General features: G+C 31.7%; 1 protein-coding gene across 5 annotated transcripts in view; it reads left to right on the forward strand.

Annotated features, from left to right (window-relative positions):
• Positions 1-22,743, forward strand: part of ttn (titin) — a 222,150-nt gene that overhangs the window by 97,409 nt on the left and 101,998 nt on the right. For 3 of the 5 annotated variants that reach the window (XM_031892916.1, XM_031892917.1, XM_031892918.1), the window contains 24 exons: positions 123-200; positions 490-543; positions 2,671-2,748; positions 2,854-2,937; positions 3,168-3,251; positions 3,718-3,798; positions 3,946-4,023; positions 4,832-4,903; positions 5,677-5,760; positions 6,128-6,208; positions 6,332-6,415; positions 6,737-6,811; positions 7,089-7,154; positions 8,018-8,101; positions 8,268-8,354; positions 8,841-8,894; positions 9,052-9,126; positions 9,264-9,344; positions 9,914-10,459; positions 10,941-11,024; positions 12,028-12,096; positions 13,063-13,146; positions 13,294-13,377; positions 22,425-22,505. In XM_031892916.1, coding sequence (XP_031748776.1) covers positions 123-200; positions 490-543; positions 2,671-2,748; positions 2,854-2,937; positions 3,168-3,251; positions 3,718-3,798; positions 3,946-4,023; positions 4,832-4,903; positions 5,677-5,760; positions 6,128-6,208; positions 6,332-6,415; positions 6,737-6,811; positions 7,089-7,154; positions 8,018-8,101; positions 8,268-8,354; positions 8,841-8,894; positions 9,052-9,126; positions 9,264-9,344; positions 9,914-10,459; positions 10,941-11,024; positions 12,028-12,096; positions 13,063-13,146; positions 13,294-13,377; positions 22,425-22,505 — 2,328 coding nt within the window. Of the gene's footprint in view, positions 1-122; positions 201-489; positions 544-2,670; positions 2,749-2,853; positions 2,938-3,167; positions 3,252-3,717; positions 3,799-3,945; positions 4,024-4,831; positions 4,904-5,676; positions 5,761-6,127; positions 6,209-6,331; positions 6,416-6,736; positions 6,812-7,088; positions 7,155-8,017; positions 8,102-8,267; positions 8,355-8,840; positions 8,895-9,051; positions 9,127-9,263; positions 9,345-9,913; positions 10,460-10,940; positions 11,025-12,027; positions 12,097-13,062; positions 13,147-13,293; positions 13,378-13,675; positions 13,742-14,056; positions 14,141-14,279; positions 14,364-14,583; positions 14,656-15,317; positions 15,393-15,481; positions 15,545-15,896; positions 15,972-20,827; positions 20,999-22,424; positions 22,506-22,743 lie in introns of those variants that run through there. The other 2 variants (XM_031892919.1, XM_031892920.1) reach the window with 2 other exon arrangements.

Consider the following 22,743-nt stretch of genomic DNA (forward strand, 5'->3'; position numbering starts at 1 on the left):
AAAAAGATCAAATAATATTTAGCCAAAATGATGGCTAAATCCAATACCACATTTATTCTACTACAAGTAGTAATAATAAAAATAATTACAACAACAACTGAACTGTTTCAATAACCTAACAGTTCCCAGAAAACCTGTTGAAGAGCAATTTGAAAGAATAGTTATGAAAAAAGAAGAAGAGGTGGCCATTAGAAGGCGAGGTATTTCCAATAGTATGGTGGCTCAAATGTATGGCAGCATTATTTGGCTAATAATGAGCTTTATTTTATATATTAACCAGGCTTCACTGACCAATCAATGAGATATAAGTTGACTCAACAATTTCTAATTTGATGGCTAAATAACTTTTAGCTTATTTTAACCTACCTTAGCACTGACAGTCCCCAGCAGAAATCTCTCATGCAAATGACAATTTTGCTTTCTTTAATAGCTACCTTTTTTAGCCTATTTATGATCAGCTATTAAACATACGCATTTACGTTTTTTAAGCGCGTGAAAAACCATCACCAGTCCCTGTTCATGAGGAAGTTGATGTGAGGCAAGGTAAGCAAAATGCTTATGATCGGAAATGGATTTTATGTGAAGCAAGATCATTTTGCATAAAAATTATTAGGGCAGCAACTTTCACAAAAATAATAACTATTACTGTTAGGGCAGCAAAGTTTTCAAAAATATTGACAAATAAGGAAATATCTAAACATTATCATTATTTTTTATCTACATGAATCACAGCAGGGGCTACTTCAAAAGTCTAGTTATCCGTTTTTTCCTGTAAAAAAGCAATGTTACATCGACATCCTGGGTACTGTCATCCTTGCTTTAATATACACATATGAAATAAAATTAAATACAGTACCCAATAAATTCATAAACTAACTTTAGACACAATTTTACACCTCCAAGAAAAGTAGAAAAAGCAGACAGAACTAGTAATTACTAAACTGCTTTTCAAAACATTCACACTGGCAACCAATAGTACATAGTTTTACTATTCAGGTATGAGATCACTTATCCGGAAACCCGTTATCAAGAAAGCTCCTAATTACAGAAGGACCATCTTCCATAGACCCCAATGATTGCCTTTTTCTCTGTAATAATAAAACAGTACCTTGTACTTGATTTTTACTAAGATATAATTAATCTTTTTAAGAGGCAAAACATGCCTATTGTGTTTATTTAATGTTGAAATGATTTTTTAGTAGACTTAAGGCATGAACATCCAAATTACAGAAAGGCAAACCCCAGGTCCCAAGTATTCTGGATAACAGGTCCCATACCAGTAATCTTAAAATGTAAATTCAGTTCATTTTGCAGCCCCAGCCCACCAGCACATACTGGTTTGTACATGTTTAACTGAAACAGACTTATTGTAGGCTGTGCATAGAATAAAGTAAAAACAGGCCTTTGCTGGCAGAGTGTGTTTTCTGAACTTTACGGCAACAATAATTATACTAAAATCTTAACAAAACAAGCATTATGTATTAAAGTTGTGGAAAACTATGTTGTGTTTATAGGTGTCTATGATATATATATGTGTGTGTGTGCTTGTCTCTGTTATCTGACTATTTTAAAATATCAAGAATGAGGTACTAGGTATTTGCTGAAGGAAAAATACTAAACTAAGCCATTAATCTAAACTGATTTGCAATGTCCAAACTTATGTTGTATTTGCTTTCCCATGGTTTACTGTGTATGCCTCATCCCTATTAAATATGTTTTTGTCATATTTCTTTTTTTATGTATTGTGTAATAATGTTTTTCACACAATGGTTTCTGATCATGTCCTGCTGTGTCTCTGTATGTATTATAAATGTGGCTGCATAGTTCTTCTCACTTGTGACATAACGTTCATAGCAATGCTTGTGGAGTTATGGCAGGTATATGTGCTGTAGATACATTACTAAAGGATTATTCTCCCTAATTACTTAGTATGCTGGCATGAGTATGTCTCTGTTTCTTTGTATAACTATGTTCGTTTGTAGACATATAATAACTTTGGACTTTTTATATGTATTGTATGTAGCATATTTCTTAGGTAGAAAGTGGCCTAGTGTTTTTCTACAGTCTTTTCCACAGTTTAAACACCTTAGTTGATAACATAAATAAAAAATGATGATGATGAAAGATAGATAATGAAAGATCATCTATGTGTTTTTAGTGACAATAAAGCAATTCATTAATTACATGTCATAAATGCATATATAACAAATATAGAATTATGCAATTTGCCAAAAAAATACTACAAAGCAATTTTAATTTCCATTCCCATTTCTTCTTAAAGAAATTCTAATCCCACACTCAAGCTGGACAGATTTTAGTCATTTTGCAATTAATTTCCTGTATTTGCACTTATCACCTGTACTAGGAAAGCATTTTACTTTTTGTTTAGTCAGGTACTATAATTCTATTTCAGCTTCCTACCTTTTCACTTCATGGGATGAGATTCCCATGGGTATTCAGGTGGCTGCCATACAATCACACATATTAATATTATCACACATATAAATATTAGCACCCATTATTATTTCACCTGTTTTTTTGTATGTGACTATTTATGTAAATATTCAGAGAGATACAGTGTATAGAGTGTATTAGAAAGACACTGGTACACAAAAGATACTTTCGGTAATGTGCATTAGGGTTCAGTCATGTTTCTTATATATTCTCTAGTGCCATCTGTACATGAGAGAACCATTATAGAGGAAAAAGTTGAAATTTCCATCTCTAGAAAGGAAGAGATCGCTGAAGGTAAATGTTCCTTTCAATACTGCAAATCTCTAAACAAAATTGAAATAAAAAGATGAGGTAAGCACTTAGATAACCGAACCTTGAAATATGTCAATATCTTTAAAGCTCCAAAGGTTCCAAAAAGAGCCATTGTGGAGGAAAAAGTTCCTGCTGCTGCTCCTAAAAAGGAAGCTGTTGCACCACAAAAAGGTATATGGATGCATTTTAACGGTTGTATGTGTTTTGGCTGATATATATATATGTTGTGCTTTGTCTGTTGGTCATCATATCTTGGTTATCTGTTGGTTTTCATATCTTGGATGTTTCTTTGTCCTTGAATACTTTGGAATCCTGCTAAATGTTGTCCTCTGTACTGTCATTTTTTATATGTTTTTTAATAAATATATTAGTTATTTAAAATCAATAATGTTGTTTTAAAGTGCCTGAAGTTACTAAAAAACCAGTGCCTGAGGAAAAAGTACCTGTAGCTGTTCCTAAAAAGGAGGAGGCACCACCAACTAAAGGTATCTTTGTTTTTAATGTCTTATCTGCAAGCATCTTTATATTTATAATAAAAGCCTTTTTGCCATAGCTGTATATGTGCACATGTTTGTCTCTTTTTATGTCATTGACATGTAGCTTTGTTTGTAAACATTCTTTGGGTCTTTGTGAAAATACTAAACAAGGAACAATAGTGTTCTAATCCACCTTACATAACTTTCTTCATGCAATTTTGTTGTTTCAGTTGTCTCATCACACTGTATTTGTTCTGTGTGTGTTCCTTCTTCTAGTTATGTCACTTGCTGTAATTCATAGCGATCGCTTTGCTCATGTTGGGGGTCTTTCATTTGTACATGTGCTTATGCTTTCAACTTGGCAGATTGTCTTAAATCATGTTAACATATTAAAATCCATTACATGATTCAGTGTGTAAATGCATGAAGGGCTTTGTTAATTCATAAGCATTCACATGCATAATATTTTCTGTAGTCTCTGAGGTACCCAAGAAGGTTACAGAAGAGAAAATCCCTGTATCTGTTCCCAAAAAAGAAGAGGCTCCACCAGCCAGAGGTATAAAACAGCACAGCATTTAACATTCTATAATGTCATGATATTATTCTATGTTGAGCTGAAAACATTCTTTCTTTGGAAAAAATACCATAAACCTTCCAGAGTCCTATATGTAGACTCTAATATAATTTAAATGAATGTCTTTAGTGCCTGAAGCTCCAAAGAAAGTCATAGAAGAGAAAATTCCGTTGGCTCCTAAAAAGAAGGAGATACCTCCAGTGGAAGGTATATTTGTTCTTTATCATTTTAAATCTTCACCTGAAGTTTATTTATTTTTATATTTCTTTTGTCTTTATATTTTTGTGAATTTTTGGATAACTAACAATTTTCTTAAAATTGTTCTTACAGTTTGTGAAATTAATGTGTGTTGTATATGTCCACCTATGAAATATATACAGATATTAACCTTTGATGTAAGTCAGACTATTATAATAATGTGAAAAAAAATGTTAGAGAATCAAAACCTCAAGTATCTTCCAAAAAGTTTTGTTCTCTAAAGCAGCAACAAAATGAACTTAAATGCAAATCTGCTGCATATTGTATTGAGGGGTTCAAACACAAACACAGTGAACATGTTCCCATTGAAATAACCCATGGCTACCAATAAGCAATTAGTTTTGATCACTTTTCTGTGGGTAGAATAACTAACACAATTTTTTGACTGATTGCTATTGGATACTGCTCTAGGGAAAATCTAGCCTGTGTTAGGAAAATAGCTTATAATATCAGGTTCATGACATATCAATCACATTTCTAAAATAAGTAATGCAGTAAAAATAGTTTTGTGATAAGAGATAGCTTTTGGATTTAAACCATCTTATGTAAAGTAAAACTCTTCAACATTCATGTTTAGTTAAGATGTCATGCACAGTCCATGTCTTGTTTTGTTTTACATGTTTCAGTATGTGTGTTTTAAAAGATTCAGGAACCATTCTTCTACTAACATTATAGTTTCACATATCATCATTTTTTATGGTTTTATAACCATAAGATTGATAAAATACAAAATACTGAATATAAATATCTTTTAAAGTGCCTGTGGTACCCAAGAAACTAGAAGAACCAGCTGTAGTACCTAGAGTGGCAGAACCTGAGATTCCTAAAGGTATGCTAGCTTATATATGTCATAGTTACATAGTTACATAGTTACATAGGGTTGAAAAAAGACCAGTGTCCATCAAGTTCAACCCATCCAAGTAAACCCAGCACACCCAACCCACACCTACCAATCTATACACTCACATACATAAACTATAAATACAACCACTAGTACTAACTGTAGATATTAGTATCACAGTAGCCTTGGATATTCTGATTGATCAAGAACTCATCCAGGCCCCTCTTAAAGGCATTAACAGAATCTGCCATTACCACATCACTAGGAAGGGCATTCCATAACCTCACTGCCCTCACCGTGAAAAACCACCTACGCTGTTTCAAATGGAAGCTCCTTTCCTCTAATCTATAGGGGTGACCTCTGGTGCGCTGATTGTTTTTATGGGAAAAAAGAACATCCCCCAACTGCCTATAATCCCCTCTAATGTACTTGTACAGAGTAATCATGTCCCCTCGCAAGCGCCTCTTTTCCAGAGAAAACAACCCCAACCTCGACAGTCTCACCTCATAGCTTAAATCTTCCATCCCCTTAACCAGTTTAGTTGCACGTCTCTGCACTTTCATATTTCTGTTTCATATATATGTCATATTTCTTTGGAGGGTATGTTTTATACCATAGTTACCTTTAGGTGATTTAATGCAATAACGGCTGTAATTGGCCTACTAGGTTAGTATTTTGAGGAAATGTATTTTAAATATACAGTAATTAAAGAACATAAACCTAGATATATACAAAAGGTTAATTCATAATGTATTTATAAGTGCCAGAGGCACGAAAGAAACCTGCTCCAGAGGAGAAAGTACCAGTTACACCACTCAAAAAAGCAGAGATTCCCCCTGCAAAAGGTATATAAGTTACCTTGCATCCCTTAACTAGTATTGACTGCTACTGATATTGCTGAGTCTGTGATTCTGTGTTAAATGTGTTTTGTTTTATTATCTTTATAAATGTGGTTTTATCGCGCTACATCAAAAATCTTCTATAACATGTTAGCAATGCTTTGTTTAAAGCTTCTTTTTATTAAACAAGCACAATCTTCTTCTTGCTTATTAATATTTATGATATGCAATCATTTGTTTATCTATCTTGATGTCCAGATAATTATGTTTGTTTATGTCTAATTATGTAGCTAAACCTCTTCCTTTGGTTATATGTTAGTATCTTGTAATGTGTCTGTGTATAAATATTAAGTAATCTTAAATGTATTTGAAGTTCCGGAAGTTCCCAAAAGACCTACTCCAGAAGAGAAACCACCTACCGTAGCACCTCGAAGGGAGGAACCACCCCCAAAAGGTAACCGATTTACACATAATGATCGTACTCATCAATCAAAACAGCATTGTTTTGAAAACTTAACCTGTCATGTGCATTGGTTTATCTTATAAACTGAGCAAAATGTATGCAATATATTTCAAGTAGTGGGCGTGCCAAAGAGAGCTGTTCCAGAGGAAGAAGTACCTGTGGTTGTTCCCACAATAGAGGAGACTCTACCAGCTAAAGGTACAGAATGTCACTACTGGGATACTCTGGTGTTTTAACAGAATGTTCAACAGCTAAAATCAACCTACATTCTTTGCATGGCATTGTCATCCAGGGTGGATGCATTTTAAACTCAAGTTCAAGTTTCATACTAACACATCGGGTTCTTGGGGCACTGGACAGGTTTTTGTCTTTACTAAATGTGCATTTTCTTAAAAAAAAAAATCTTTTTATTGTTGTGTTGGAAATGAATGAATGTCAGAGGAATGAAAGTGTATGATATTCTGTTTTTTACTTTATTCTTTAATGTCATATATCTAAAATGACATAATATTCTTTAAGTGCCTGCAAAGCGAGTGCCAGAGGAAAAAGTTCCAATATCTCTACCTAAAAAAGAGGAGACTCCAGCAGCCAAAGGTAGATAACTTAACAACCCTTGATACTGTTTACGCTTCTTTATAATCTTTTACAAGCTCCAATGAATATAAAGTTTTTCGGATCTTTGGAGATTATTACTTGTGACTTTTGTTTGTAAAACTCGTTTTCCTATATGTTTTACTATGGCATGGAGAGAAATGTTTGTCATGTCTATATATTTTGTGTTGTTTAAATCATGGAGCAAAGTTTAAAGTTGTAATGTTAGAATGTCAGTTGTGGAAGAAAAAACTTACTCCAAACAATAATATTTTTAAAGTGGTTGAAGTACCAAGAAAGTTGCCCAAACCTGTTCCTAAAAAGGAAGAGGCCATACCAACAAAAGGTAGTTTAAGTAGCTTTTACATTTATAATGTGCAAATCCCCATGCTATTGCTTTACATGCTACTGTATCCTGCTTTCCTACAAATGCTCTATTTGTAAGCAATGTTAGCAAGTATAGGAAGAATATGATTATAACAATTTGGATGCTGCCAACTAGGTCCTTACAAAATTTCTAAACTATAGAATTACTTCAAGTTTGGTACAACTTAGTTACTAAAACTCAAAATAGATCAGTAAACATTGATATTGACACAGCTGCAATGTTGCTTTTTCTATAACATGGCAAACCTGTGATTAATTGGCCTTATCATTCTACAATCAGGAGCTAATTTTGGATTATGGTTATAAGTAGTAGACCCATTTATATTTTTGTACTCACAGAATGATTTGTATCGTAGAATATCAGTTGGTATCAATTAATAACTCATTCCATGTCCTTATAGCTGTCATTTATTTTAAAATTACGGTTACCTAAAAACTACCAGATTGACAATCTAATACACTCTTTTTAAGGTTTAGAAGTCCCATTTTTTTTGTTCAAAAGGGGAACAATGCCTCAGATTGTAGTTTCTGTATTGCTTTGCAATAATGTGCCTGGCATCTAAGTTTAAGCAGCTGTTCTTTCAGAAACAGGACTCTTAATTAAAATGGCCAAAGAATAGCCTAGTGGCATAGCTAAAGTGGCTGTCACTGTGCTTTTAAATTACCCAGTGCTTTATATATGTTTGCAGTCTCATCGTGCGGTTTTGTCTACGGTTCCTGTGCATTTTGTGGCATTTTCTTGTTTGTTTGCTTGTATTGCATTCTACTTGTCTCTTGGGAAGAGTTACATAACTCTTATTGCATACCATTGCTATTTTAAAGTGCCTGAAATGCCTAAGAAAACAATTGCTGAAGAAAAATTACCTATACCTTTATCTACAAAAGAAGATGTTGCCCCTCTACAAGGTATATATCACATTTAAAAAAAACAAAAAACATTCAGTTCTTTCAATATCTTCTGTGCTTTTGTTATATGATATGTTAAGATTTCTTTCAGCCTGATACGCTGTATGTTGTCTTATATGTATGGCATTTCTTAATCTTCCTAAATGCATGTATTAATGTGTCTTAGTTCCGGAGGACATAAGGAAACCTAAAACTGCTGGGAAACTACCCATTGCAGTCCCTCTTAAACCAGAAGAAGCTCCACCTACAAGAGGTATTAGCTTAGATTGTATGCGTTTAGTCTATTTTGATGTTTTTGTATGTTTAAGTGTTCAATGTTATTTCTGTGGCCCACACACATTGAGTAAAAAATACACTAGAGTTCCTTCTAGAGAAGCCTAAATAAAAATGCCTAATATCAGAGCATATAAAGTCTATAATTTTATAGATGTAGAGCACTAACTGAAGTAGAAAACAATGATTATGTAATAATCATTAGTATGAGTTTATGAACCTGGGCAAATCTTGGGTCTTTTATTTTATATAATGAGGATATTATTAATCTAAAAGGTAATGTTTTCTATAACTTTCTGCACTGGTACAAATAAGTAATGAAGTTAAGCAGCACTCTAACACATATAACAGTTTTAAACTTAATGAAAAATTACCCAGTATACTCATTTTATTATCGGTGTGTTATTTTGTCAGTTATAATAATATTGCTGCCAAATATACACACATAATTATCATATCTTTAAAGTTCCAGAGGCAAAAAAGAAACCTATCCCTGAAGAAAAACGTCCACCCTCTAAAGGTATCATTATCTTGGGTGATTCCTTTTGCTTGTTCTGTGTTCCCACATTGGTCTCTGTCTTTCTGTGTCTTTAAATCTTGTAAATATCTCAAAGTATTTCAACTGCTGGTGTTAGCTTTGAAGAATAATGAACCTATTCAATAATGTGTTTTTAAAGCACCTGAGATTCCAAAGGAACCAGAAGAAAAGATACGTATTGCTTCCAAAAAAGTTGAAGTTCCTAAACCAGCAGGTATAATGGATATCAGAAAAAAATCTTTTATGTCTCTTAGATGTATGTCCTGTGGTTTGTTTTTTCTTTCTGTACTTATACATGTCTATTGTTTTTTGTACAAGTGTGTCAATTCATTGTAAACCTATTCTTTTAAGTACATGAGATTCCAAAGAAGCATGAGGAAGAAGAACTGCCCTCTGTAGTTGCTAAAAAGGAAGTGGCTGCTCCAGTTTCAGGTATATACCATTTTTGGAAAAAAAACAATCCTTGTATAAATATACTTAAAGAAACTAAAAAGTAGGCACTGCACACTGCAGTAAACAAGTAGGAAAATTAAATAAAAATCTTTTAGAGCAGGCTGCAAGCAAATTTAAACATGCTTAATACATTACTATAATTGTTATATTTAAGAATGTCTTGCCCACAAATTTCTTAAATGCGAAGCGATGGTGGGTATACTAAATAAACAAAAACAGTTGAAAAATTGTGACATATTTTAGCTCGAACAATCATAAATGAAACCCTGCGTGAGTTAAGAAACTCATGCAGGGTTTCGGGCAAAAATGCCTCGTTTTTTTACCCAAGCAGGCTTTTTTAAATAATACAATGTTTGGCAACCTTTAGGAGTCTCATGGTCACCACAACATTTCCTCAGAAGAAAAGTACTACACTCCCAAGCCACAATTTTTGTGTATTTTTCAGTGTATACCCACAGATACATATATAAATTAAGATTACCTGATGTGTAGTAATTTTCGTTCTAATAAATAATACTGCTTATTAATATGAAAATATATTTTTAAAGTGTCAGTGGTGTCCAAGAAAGCAAAAGAAGTTACAATAGTTGCTGTAAAAGATAAAGAGGTGCCCAAGGAAATAGTTCAGCAACCAGAATACAAAGAAAGAGAGGTTTCTGAAACAATATACAGCAAAAAAGAGGCAATCTTTAAGCAGCATATTTACCAGGAACGAGAAGAAACATATATACAAGAGGTTGATGAAACCGATAAAGAAATATATGATGAAGAAATTCCAGAAGAGGAAGAAATGTATCAAAAAGAAGATGTTACTGAAGAGCAAACACTGGAGGAATATTATTCTGAGGAGGAAGTACCAGAAGAAGTCTATGAAGAGGAGGAAATTGTTGAAGATGTTTATAGAGAGGAAGAAATTACCAAGGAAGAAGAAAGATATGAAGAGCACATTTATGAAACACAGGAAGAAACTTATGAGGAAGAAGCTCACATTTATGAGGCAGAAGAAGAACTTTATAAGGAGGAACCAGTGCCTGAAATTACTACAGAGAAACAAACAATATATGAAAAAACAGTGTTGGTTTATCCAGAGAAAGGTACAAATCTTTATCTCTGTGTCGTCTTGAATTGAAGTCCACTGTTTTTCTTGATTTTCTTTAACCACATAATAACTTCCCCATAGATTAATCAATATAACCCATAAATATCTATTTAATCTTCATTTTATAACATCACAAACTAACCAAGAGGACATCATAGATAGGAGTCTATATTTGAAGCCAAAAAAGTGACATGGGTTGCTATCCCTTTTATAGAAAAAAGGCTTAGCACCTATTACCAGCATATGCATATAATTATGCTAAAACTTGTTTTATTATTAAGCTCTTAATTCACCAGAGAAACCTGTGTCATTCATTCTAGAAATAAAACTAAACAGCTGTAAAATGTGAAATAAGCCCACTAGAACGCACTTGGTAGTTTATTGGCTGTCAGTTTCTTCTGTTGTCCTCGTTTCCCGTGTTGTTTATTTGTCCTCTAGTTTTTATTTAATCCTGACATGACATCATATCTTTAAAGTGACAGAAAAACCTAAACAGGTGGTAACCGAAGAAAAGATGTCAACAATTGCTCTTAAGAAAGAAAAAGTTCCTGTAGAAAAAGGTATATTATCAAACATCTCCACATCCTTATATACCTTTAACCTCACAGTCATCGTCTTAAACTTGCCTAACCTCTTTTACACCTTCTTCTTATGGACTAGTGTTTGTTTTTATGTATGTCTGATTTTATTTTGTGACTGGTATATGTTGTCTGTTCAATCTAATTTAGGAATAAACATTACATTGTTTTTAAATACCATATAGAAATAAGAATATAAAAAAGAAATTACTTTATTATTATGATAATAACTCGTCTATACTTATACTGTTGGGTTCAGCATCTTGAAAACTCATTTTCACTATTCAGTCTCAAAAACACCTCAACATAACATATAGTACAAGTCAAAAATATTTATTTTCCAGCTGATTCTTACTGGTTAGAAGACTAGTGAAACTTTAAGTACAATACAAGTTACTTCATGCATTTGTAGTTAGTATCAATTTACTAATTTAGTTTAGATCTTCCTGAAACAATTTTAGCAACCTTTAAACAATATCTTCTTGATAATCTAAAGAACCCAAGGTTAAGGAAAGAGCACACTTTGTCTGTGTGTCTTGTGTCTTTTAAGTGTCTAAAAAGTCTTTTGCAAGGTCTTCAGCAAACTAATCTCTTTTAAGTATCCATGGACTCTAAGAAACCTACTACAGAAAGAAGGGATGAAATAACAATAACCAAAAAAGAAGAAATTAGACATATTGAAGGTACCTTAGTACATCTGGGATTTGTGCAATTGCATGAAACTCTTCATGATTTCTTTCCATCAGTTCAGTTGGTTTATCTTCATCAGCATCTTCTTTGTACACCCATTCCCTCTTCATAAACTCTTTTGATGTCTATATGTCTCCATCTTCATACATCAGCATTTTTATTGTGTTCTTAAAATTAAGAAAAAAAAAGATTTTTTTTCTTAATAGCTTTGGCATTTGTTAAATTCATTGTGTCTTTTACCTAGCATTATTTTCTTTGGACATTTTAGTTGCTAAAAATCCCTATATCTTTAAAGTTTCCAAGGTCATTAAGAGAACTGTTCCTGAAGAAGAACCAGCAGCAATCAAAATAGCACCAGCTAAAGGTATATCAATAGAAAATCCGGTTCATTCGAATGTTTAATTTAATATATCAAGTTAGCTTCACAGAAAACTATTACTTATACGCCTTAAAGTTGCATATTAATATTATATTTAAAGAAAATGAAGGGTCTTAAGAGCGCATAACTTCCTGACTTATTTCAATTTATTGACAACTATCATAATCTATACTGTTAATCCTGTATAATACTGTAAGCTTGAAAAAATCCATCATGTAGATGGAGTCTATGAGTTTCTCAAACAAAGGCCAATCACAGAAGAAGGCTCACTCGCTTTAGGAACTAATTAATGTGCCTCATAGAATTATATAAGTAGAAATAACAGACTGTTTAGATTATAAATGAAATTTGAAAGAAAATCTCAAAAAAGACCACTGTGAATAATAGTATCAAAATTATAAGGATGGAATACATTCACTTTAAACAGATCGATTAATTCTTTAACTGCCAGCTTGGGTGCTAGGTAATTGTTTAGGTAATTTTAACTTTTCCACATGCCTTGTTTGCTAATATGTTTATAATTTATTATCACTAATCTAACTTTTAAAATGTTTCTTAAAAATACTGATAGATAGGTAGATAGATAGATGATAGATAGATAGATGATAGATAGACAGATGGAGAAATAGTGTTTCACTTTTTAAGATATTTTTAAAATATAACAACATTGAATTAACTTTTAAAATGATCATTAAATAGGTAGCAATAGATTAATAGATTCATAGATCCTTAGATAGATAGTTGGATGGATAGATAGATAGATAGATAGATAGATAGATAATTGATAGGTAGGTAGTTGGATGGATAGATAGGTAGATAATAAATGTTTAAGTAAACTAAGAAATAATAATTGTTTAAGTATAAGTTGTATGTTGTCTTCTGTTCTCTGAAAATGTCTCTTAAGAACTGCTTCTTAAAAATAACCAACCAACCAAAACCATTTCTTTAAAGTGCCTGAAAAGCCAAAGAAAGCTGTAGCAGAGGAAAAAGTGCCAATTCCAGTTAAGAAGACTGATGAGGCCCCTGCTCCAAGAGGTATATAAGCACCTTACCAAACAGTGAACTGGAAATTTATGGTGTACTCTAAACAATCAAATCTTACTTTCTTTTACTAGTTTTCTATAAACTAGTGCTTATTAAGAGCCTTTCTTGCATCCTAAACTCTCATACTTTATTTTAAAGTACCAGAAGTGCTTAAACGAGTAGTCCCTGAAGAAAAAGTACCTGTTGCTGTTACTAAGAAAGAAGAAGTGCCAGCAGCTAAAGGTAAACATTTCTTTTGTGTATTCTGGCATCTTTGTAACAATCTTTCAGAAGTTGGGTGAAAGAAAATCACCCCAGAGGAAAAGCTAAGTTAAAAACTAAAAAAGAACTACCACCATCAAAAGCTAAGATTGGTTATCTTATTCTTAATAGAATATCTGCTTTTTAAAACTCTTTTTTTGTTACATTATTTGATGCTTTCACACCCTTTATATGTGTTACGTGTTCTACATTGTTTATGTCTGGGCATGTTTTGCCAATAAAGTGATTCTTATACATTCATGTGATATCTTTAAAGTGCCCAAAAAAGTAGATGAAAAAGTAAAGGTTCCCCCTGCTAAGCAAGAGGAAGCCCCACCACTAAAAGGTATATTGCAGTTGTCTTACATATAATAGACCCTAAATTCTTCATTTATGTTTTCTTTGTCTTGTCTACTTTCATTAATGTGTATATGTGTTTTAATTGTCCTTCACATCAAGGAATCTTAAATATATTTGGTTTGTTAAAATTAAAAAAGATTTTTTAAAAATTACTAATATCATTCTAAAAAAAAATCATTTACCTAGATGCACTCCTTATCATCTTACATACACTGTCGCAATGTTGTATGTTGATGCTTGTAGTGCTCCTTAGTCTGCATTCAAGGCATTCTAGTTTTTAAACAAAAATTTTTTTGTAAAGTGCCTGAATTAAGAAAGAAGCCAGTTCCTGAAGAAAAGGTCTCTGTTCCCACCCCTAAAAAACCAGAGGCTCCACCCATCAAAGGTATAGCCTTTAAAATACTAGAAAGATTATTTTTTAGTAGTGTATATAAAGTAACCTTGTTACTTTGTATAGCATTTTCTGTAGTTTCCATGTAAACTTATAATTTAAAAATCTTACTATTTTAAAAACATTTTTAAAGTACCTGAGGAACGTAAGAGGCCTGTCCCAGAGGAAAAGGCACCAGTGGCCCTTCCTAAAAAAGAACAAGCACCTAGAGCCAAAGGTACAAATAGGATGTTATTTTATATGTATAATTGTTCTTCTAGTGTTTGTCATTTCTCAATGTATTTACTAAGTCTTTTCATGTCTTATGTACTTTCTGTTTAATTACTTTGAATGTGTCATTTGTTGGTGGTTTCACCATTCTTTTCTGTTTGGTGCTTCTTATGAAATTGGCTTGTAAGCAATTTCACACTCTTATAAAAATGTGCCATTCTTTAAAGTGCCAGAAGAACCAAAGAAAATCACTACTGAAGAAAAAATACCAACTGTGCCACAAGTGCCACCTCAGAAAGGTATATATATAGTATTTATGAACATTGGCGCTTAGGGATGTCTTGTTTTCATTGTATGTGTAAATTATTTAATTTGGGATATTTTATATGTTTTGTTAAGTTGGTATGAAGGCTATGTGGTTAAAAGATATATGATAAGTGGCCCTTAGATAGCACATTTTGGTGCGTTTCCTTTATTAAAAATAATCTTAGCAATCCCAGATTAAATATACTTTTTAAAGAATTTCTGTCAGTCTGCAGTGTATAATATTTTATATGTGCCACAGAAAACAAATGATTCACTTAACAAAAAAGTAAATTACGAAAAGCAATACGAAACATCTTTATACTGTCCTCTTACTAATATCTTTACTGGTCTGCGATTTTGTCTTCTTTAAACGGTTTGTAAAGATATATTTTTGAACCATCTGGAAAATCATGTGACATTATTGTTTAAGATGGTTATTTGTGTAATGTTATTTGATATAAAATCAATACATATTGATCTTTATATAAAATCAAAACACATAATATGATCTTCTCTGGACCAAACAAAAAAAAAATATTTAAGAATTCCCTATTTTTACTTATATTTTACAAACTAATGTACCATGTACACAATATACAAAATAAAATCAGTATCTTTTAATATATTAAAGTATGTACATACAATATTTTTTAAGTACCAGTGGCCCCTAAGAAAGACGCTCTTGAAAAGAAAGTTCGGGTTATACCCAAGAAACTTGAAGATGCGAAAGGTATAAAGACCTTTTTCTGCATTTTTCTTTTAATTTTTCAGTAACATTATGTTTTATAAAATCTTGACATATGACTAATATCTTTAAAGTGCCAGTTGCGGAAGAACCCATACCCACAGTTGCTGAAAAAGAAATTGCACCACAAGTAAAAGGTATAAAATTTTAGATCTGTTTAATGACAGTAGTTAGTATGACATTACTAAACATGAGCAAATGTCTCTAGTCTGTAACCAAAATATTTTATGGCTACAGGTTTTGATATTCAAGACTGAGACAGAGACATTGTTTTACTTAATATCCAACAAGCAGTTTAATAACTGTGAAATGCTATGTCATTTAAGTTACAATGAAAAAGTTTTATAATTTCATGTGCCTGTACTATACATGAAATTTCAGAGCTATCTGTATTATAGATGCAGTGCAGTATGTATATATTTGCATACATGTTAGCTTAAATGCTCTTGTATCCTGCAATGCTCTCAAACAAAACTAATATCTTTTAAGTGACTGAAGAGATTGTGTTAAAAGAAAAGGAATTACCTACCCTGGTGGATAGGAAACATGTTCCACCAAAGAAAGGTCAGCTGCAAACAACTGAAATGTTTGTCTTTTGTCTTTTGTGAGTTTTACTGTAATAGTTGTGGTGTTGCTAGTATCAGATTTCTAAACATACTAATATCTTCAAAGTACCTAAGACACCTCAAGAAAAAGAAGAAAAGATGATACATGAAGTTTCTAAAGAAGAGGTTCCCCAAGGTACTTGACCTTGTTAACAGTACTCTTCATTCAACCTCATAAATAAGCCTTCTACATTTTACTTTAACACTAATCATGTACTAATATCTTGACGCAGCAGCAAAATATCCTTCAGAAGAGGAAATCCAGTTGATGGATCCTAAAAGAAAAATAACACCAACTGCAGAAGGTATATTGCAATACCATATTAAACATTCAGTAGATACAAACATAACATGCCTAACCAAATTTCTAAACTAGAACTAATACAATATTTTTTAGCAACAGAATTACCAAAAAGAAAAACTGTAGAAAAACCATACAGTACAACAATTAGAAAAGAAGACACTGACTTTGTTAAAGGTACATTATATGAATTCTTTGCTGCATACCACTGTCAAAACCATCTAGTTGAGGAGATAATAAATTAAACCTCATATCTTTTTAAGCAGTGGAATTACCTCATATACCTGTGCTGGAAGAAAAACTACCTGTGAAAATTCCCAAAAAAGTCATGGCTCCCAGAGAAGGTATAATTAAATAATGGGCTACATGATTAATTATTATTAGCAGTAGTAGTATTATTATATTTCCAAAATTGTAAATCAAAAGAAAAAAATCTCAATCAAAAATTACATTTTCCTCACCAGGCAAGTTATAGTTTCAATAAGTTAAAATTAACAATGTGAAGCTGCCATCTAGTTGAGAAGATAATAAATTAAACCTCATATCTTTTTAAGCAGTGGAATTACCTCACATACCTGTGCTGGAAGAAAAACTACCTGTGAAAATTCCCCAAAAAGTTATGGCTCCCAGAGAAGGTATAATTATATCATGGGCTGTATGATTCATTATTATTATTATTATTATTATTATTAATAATATTATATTTCCAAAATTGTAAATCAAAAGAAAAAAATGTTAATCAAAAATTACATTTTCCTCATTAGGGAAGTTATAGTTTCAATAAATTAAAATTAACAATGTGAAGCTGGCAAAATACTAAATTAAGATTTAAATAAAAGTCAGTTATTACAATATATAATTCCATGTCGGAAAATATATGTAGCTTTTTTTTTTTTTAAAGAAATAAAGGTGCTTGCTAGCTTTTAGGCTTAATGTTTACTTTAAATCTTACCACTCCCACTTAGAAAAAAATATATTTTTTACTTTTGTCTTATTTAGAAATGTTTTGAAATAAGATAAATATTCCAAAATCAGTAACCAAAACATGACTCACAATCTAAATATCCATCTAGCTATAAATAGCCTTCATGGTTTTGCCGTTGCAAACATTAAAATACAAATAGGTCTTTATTTTAATTAAAAAGAAAGAAGTTGCTTGATAAAAACTAAATTCCTTGGGTTGTTTTTTAATAAGCACCTACTAATATCTTTAAAGAACCAGAAACTGCAAGAAGATGTGTGCGGGAAGAAAAAATACAGATTGTGGACCAAACAATTGAAGTCAGAGCATCTGAAGAAGGTATAATAGTTAGGACCTTTTTATTTTGACTGTTGAATCAGTGACTTGGAGTTTAGTGATATTAAAACAACAATATCTTTAATATAGTGGAGATCTTGGAGAGCCATATTCCAGAAGAAACAAAATATTTTACTGTTTCGAAGAAAGACGCCATTAAAACAGTTGAAGGTACTTCATTGCCTCAGTCATCTTATCACCCATCCAGCTCTCTCATATTGAAATTTCATATTTATCACCAAAACATACTAATTAAAACTAATATATTTTTGATTAGTAGGGGTGGTTCCAAAAAGATCAGCTGAAGAAAAGAGAGTTCCCATTGCCACAGCTAAAGGAGATGTTATTTCTCCAGCTAAAGGTATAGCAGTCTTTATGCTGTAGTCATAAATCATTTATATTATTATTAGAGAAATACTAAAACAAAACAACTATCTTTAAAGCAGTCCTAGAGAGAACAGTACCAAACCATCTAGTTGAGGAGATAATAAATTAAACCTCATATCTTTTTAAGCAGTGGAATTACCTCATATACCTGTGCTGGAAGAAAAACTACCTGTGAAAATTCCCAAAAAAGTCATGGCTCCCAGAGAAGGTATAATTATATCATGGGCTGTATGATTCATTATTATTATGATTAATTTATTAATTGAATTATTAATATTATATTTACAAAATTGTAAATCAAAAGAAAAAATTCTCAATCAAGAATTACATTTTCCTCACCAGGCAAGTTATAGTTTTAATAAGTTAAAATTAACAATGTGAAGCTGCCAAAATACTAAATTAAGATTTAAATTAAAGTCAGTTATTACAATATATAATTCCATGTTGGAAAATATATTTCTCCCTTACTGTGCAGTTTTTAAGCTTCTAGAATTACTATTGAAATATTTCTGCTAAAACTAAAACTCACTTATTACAATATCTGAGTTAGCCATAATGGCAAAAGTTTTAGGGTAATTGAGTATTTTTTAGATATAGTTTTGTACATTATTAAGAAAAAATAATTTACAATATCAGTAAAATGGCAATGTAGATTTTTTTTCAAAAAAATAAAGGTGCTTGCTATTATATCTGTCAAATAAATAGTTACAAAATCAAAGGAAAATAGCTCTCAGGCTTAATGTTTACTTTAAATCTTACCACTCCCACTTAGAAAAAAAATATATTTTTTTACTTTTGTCTTATTTAGAAATGTTTTGAAATATGATAAATATTCCAAAATCAGTAACCAAAACATGACTCACAATCTAAATATCCATTTAGCTATAAATAGCCTTCATGGTTTTGCTGTTGCAAACATTAAAATACAAATAGGTCTTTATTATAACAAAAAAGAAAGAAGTTGCTTGATAAAAACTAAATTCCTTGGGTTGTTTTTTAATAAGCGCCTACTAATATCTTTAAAGAACCAGAAACTGCAAGAAGATTTGTGCAGGAAGAAAAAATACAGATTGTGGACCAAACAATTGAAGTCAGAGCATCTGAAGAAGGTATAATAGTTAGAACCTTTTATTTTGACTGTTGAATCGGTGACTTGAAGATCAGTGATATTAAAACAACAATATCTTTAATATAGTGGAGATCTTGGAGAGCCATATTCCAGAAGAAACAAAATATTTTACTGTTTCGAAGAAAGACGCCATTAAAACAGTTGAAGGTACTTCATTGCCTCAGTCATCTTATCACCCATCCATCTCTCTCATATTAAAATTTCATATTCATCTCCAAAACATACTAATTAAAACTTATATATTTTTGATTAGTAGGGGTGGTTCCAAAAAGATCAGCTGAAGAAAAGAGAGTTCCCATTGCCACAGCTAAAGGAGATGTTATTTCTCCAGCTAAAGGTATAGCAGTCTTTATGCTGTAGTCATAAATCATTCATATTATTATTAGAGAAATACTAAAACAAAACAACTATCTTTAAAGCAGTCCTAGAGAGAACAGTACAAGAAGAAATGCTACATATTTCTGCACACAAAACAGAAGTTTTTCCTCCCGTTGAAGGTAAATTATTAGTTAATAAAATTTATGTTTTAGATTATTCAGACTCTAGTATAAAGAGGTTGCTTTGCAAAATACTAAAACACACCTACTATCTTTAAAGCTGAGGTAGTTGCAAAGCGACCATTACCCAAGGACGAATTTGATATTGTGATGTTAAAAAAGGATGTCCCCAGCAAAAAAGGTAAATCACATAGGGCTACATTACATAGTTAAGTATTCCTGAACAAATTACATTTGAGTAGAGACCTAAAGACTAATGTACTAATATCTTTAAAGAACAAGAGAGGCAACAGACAACAGTGTTGGATGAAACTGCCTTGCCAGCTCTCAAAAAGCAAACAGAAGTCTCAGCTGAAGGTAGATTAGATTAATTGTTACTTATTTGGTCTTATTTCATCATTTGTATAGTGGGTTTAGAAATAATAAGGGTTTAGAAGTAATAAATGCATACATATACTAAAACCAAATTAATATTTCCTAAGTTAAAGTACAGAAGAAAACAGCTCCACTAGAAAAAATACCCATCCCAGCTCCTCAAAAAGATGTTATCCCTCCTGAACAAGGTATATATATAGTTCAATAGAACATTTTAATTTTATATAAATATTAAATTAATGCTTGAGAGTGGAAAAACAATAAAGGAGCAAAAATTAATCTTTTCAAAGCACCTGCACTTACCTACAAGAAGATGCCTCCAGAGAATGAAGTTCCTAAATTAATACCCAAAAAAGAAGTACTCCACGTTGAAGGTATATATTTCCATACAATGACCATTCCATGTTTAGTAATTGTGTGAATGTTCATTTATTGGATAAAATACACTAAAACAATACTAATATCTTTAAAAAATATAGAGGTGGCCAAGAAGCCAACTGCTGCTTTCAAAAAAGAAATTGTGTCTCCGGTGGAAGGTACAATATCATTTCTTTGTAGTTGTTTTTATGTTTGTCAGTTGTTTTTGTTGTATATGTATTTTGTAATGTCTAACTTTAAATGTTTAACTAATATCTTTAAAGTTTCTGCGACACCAAAGAAACCAACCATAGAAGAAAAGCAGGCAGTTCATATTAGTAAAAAAGAAATAGCTTCTCCTGCTAAAGGTATAAAACATATACTAATATGTCTATATGTGTGTGTCTTTGTCTGTAGATTTGTCAGTCTTTGTCTGACTGGCAAAACATTAATGTTTAACTAATATCTTTAGAATCTGAATTTGTACCTATGGTACCACCTTCAGAAGACAAAAAGCCTGTTAAAGTTCCGACAAAGGATGTAGCTCCTCCTTTGTTTGAGGTGACAGAATCCAAACAGAAAACAGTAACTGAAGAGAAAACATCTGTCCGTGTTTCTAAATCAGAGGTCACACCTGTGGCAGGTATATTTACACTAAATCAATATGAAAGTTACCATATTTGATTGTATCATCTGGTTTCAGAGTATTTCATGAAATCTAATGTGTTACGCTCACATAGGTGTATAAAAATATAACTGAAATGGAAAAAAAAAAGTTCTATAGGTATGGGGTCTATTATCTGAAATGCTTGTATTTTCTGGATACAGGCTTTTTAGTTTGGAGCAAAAGATATTAAAGCTTCTAAAAAACAGTTGAATATAAAAAACCAAGATGGTTTGACATTGATATGGATTTATACTAAATTAGTTATTATCAATTACCTGGTACTGTCTAATTATTACAGAGAAAAACATATTGTTAAAAGAATTGAATGGGTTGTTTAAATAATACACTATTGCCAAAGGAAATTGCATATTTTGAAGTTTTCTGAATAACGGACTAGATAATGGATCCTATACTTTTCTTAAGAAGCTGCTGAATAGCTTGTCTATTCTGTATACTGTACATTCATATGCCATCTAAATATAAAGTACATTTTGTTCTGTTGTAAAGTGCTTTTTCTCTTATTTTTCTTGCTTTTAGGTACTCTTAATTTTTCTTCATCCTCTATAATCAGCGCTTCCAGTATCTACATTTATGGGCTTATTTATTAATTTTTGAGTTTGTGAATTCGAGTTGGTTTTTATATATTGAATGTTCACTTATTTATTAAAAAGGAAAACTTGCCTGAATGAAAAAAAATTACAAAGTCAAGAAACTTGAATATTTGGAGTTTGCAAATATAGCTTTACTTTGCCAAGGATAACTCCCATTGACTTCTATAGAAACTCACAAAAGCTTTTCGATGGCATTTTACATTCAAGTTTTTGGCTTTTTTGCAGTTTATAAATACCAGACATTTAAGTTTTTTAACCAAAATATAAATTGTGCAAGTTTTAAAAACTGAAATTGTGAAAAAAATCAAACTCGAACATTGATAAATCACCCCCCAAGTGTGTATTCAAGCAATACCTCTGAAATAGTTAATAAATCCTTATTTAAATATGTATTCATGCATTTAAGTTTTCATGTACTCATGCACTCATTTAATATACTGTATTAATCCATGTTCCAGAGAAACCAGAGGAGACAACTAAAGTTTAATAAGAATCTTTTTCATTAGATCATAAGTAAATATGATACCTTTTTATGGCTAACTATATACAAAATATATATCACAAAGTCAGTCTCTAGCCTATTGATCAGGCTGATTATAACACTGTCCTCTAGATATTGTCTTTGTTACAATATATGTCTTCCTGCTTTGTTTGTCCTAATTGGAAATATGCATCAAAAACAAACTCTTGACTTTCTTTTACCCAGCTTTAATCTTATGCTTCTTATATAGAAAATGGCATTTGATTAGAGACTCTACATCTTAGTAAAAATTCAATTATTTTCTTCAAAGCTCCAGAGGCCAAAAAGAGGATAATACCTGGAAAACCCACTCCTGAAGCTCCTGAGAAAGTGGAGCTCAAGCCACTAAAAGGTATAGAAGAATTGCAGAAAATTAAGAAAGTGATGTTATCTGGTTGCTTGTGTTTGTAAAAGCAATCTGCGGTGCCATCTTGAATGAGTTCTTATGTTTGTTTTGTGTATCCACCATGGCAGACTTATTTTATTACTGCCTCATTATGTATCCATATACATGCTCTTTTGGAAAAAAAATCAGGCATCTCCTGAAAATGGTGGGATAGTATATAGTTTGCCATAGAATGCATATGCTA

Source organism: Xenopus tropicalis, chromosome 9, assembly GCF_000004195.4.
Source record: "Xenopus tropicalis strain Nigerian chromosome 9, UCB_Xtro_10.0, whole genome shotgun sequence".
Taxonomy (NCBI): Eukaryota; Metazoa; Chordata; class Amphibia; order Anura; family Pipidae; genus Xenopus; species Xenopus tropicalis.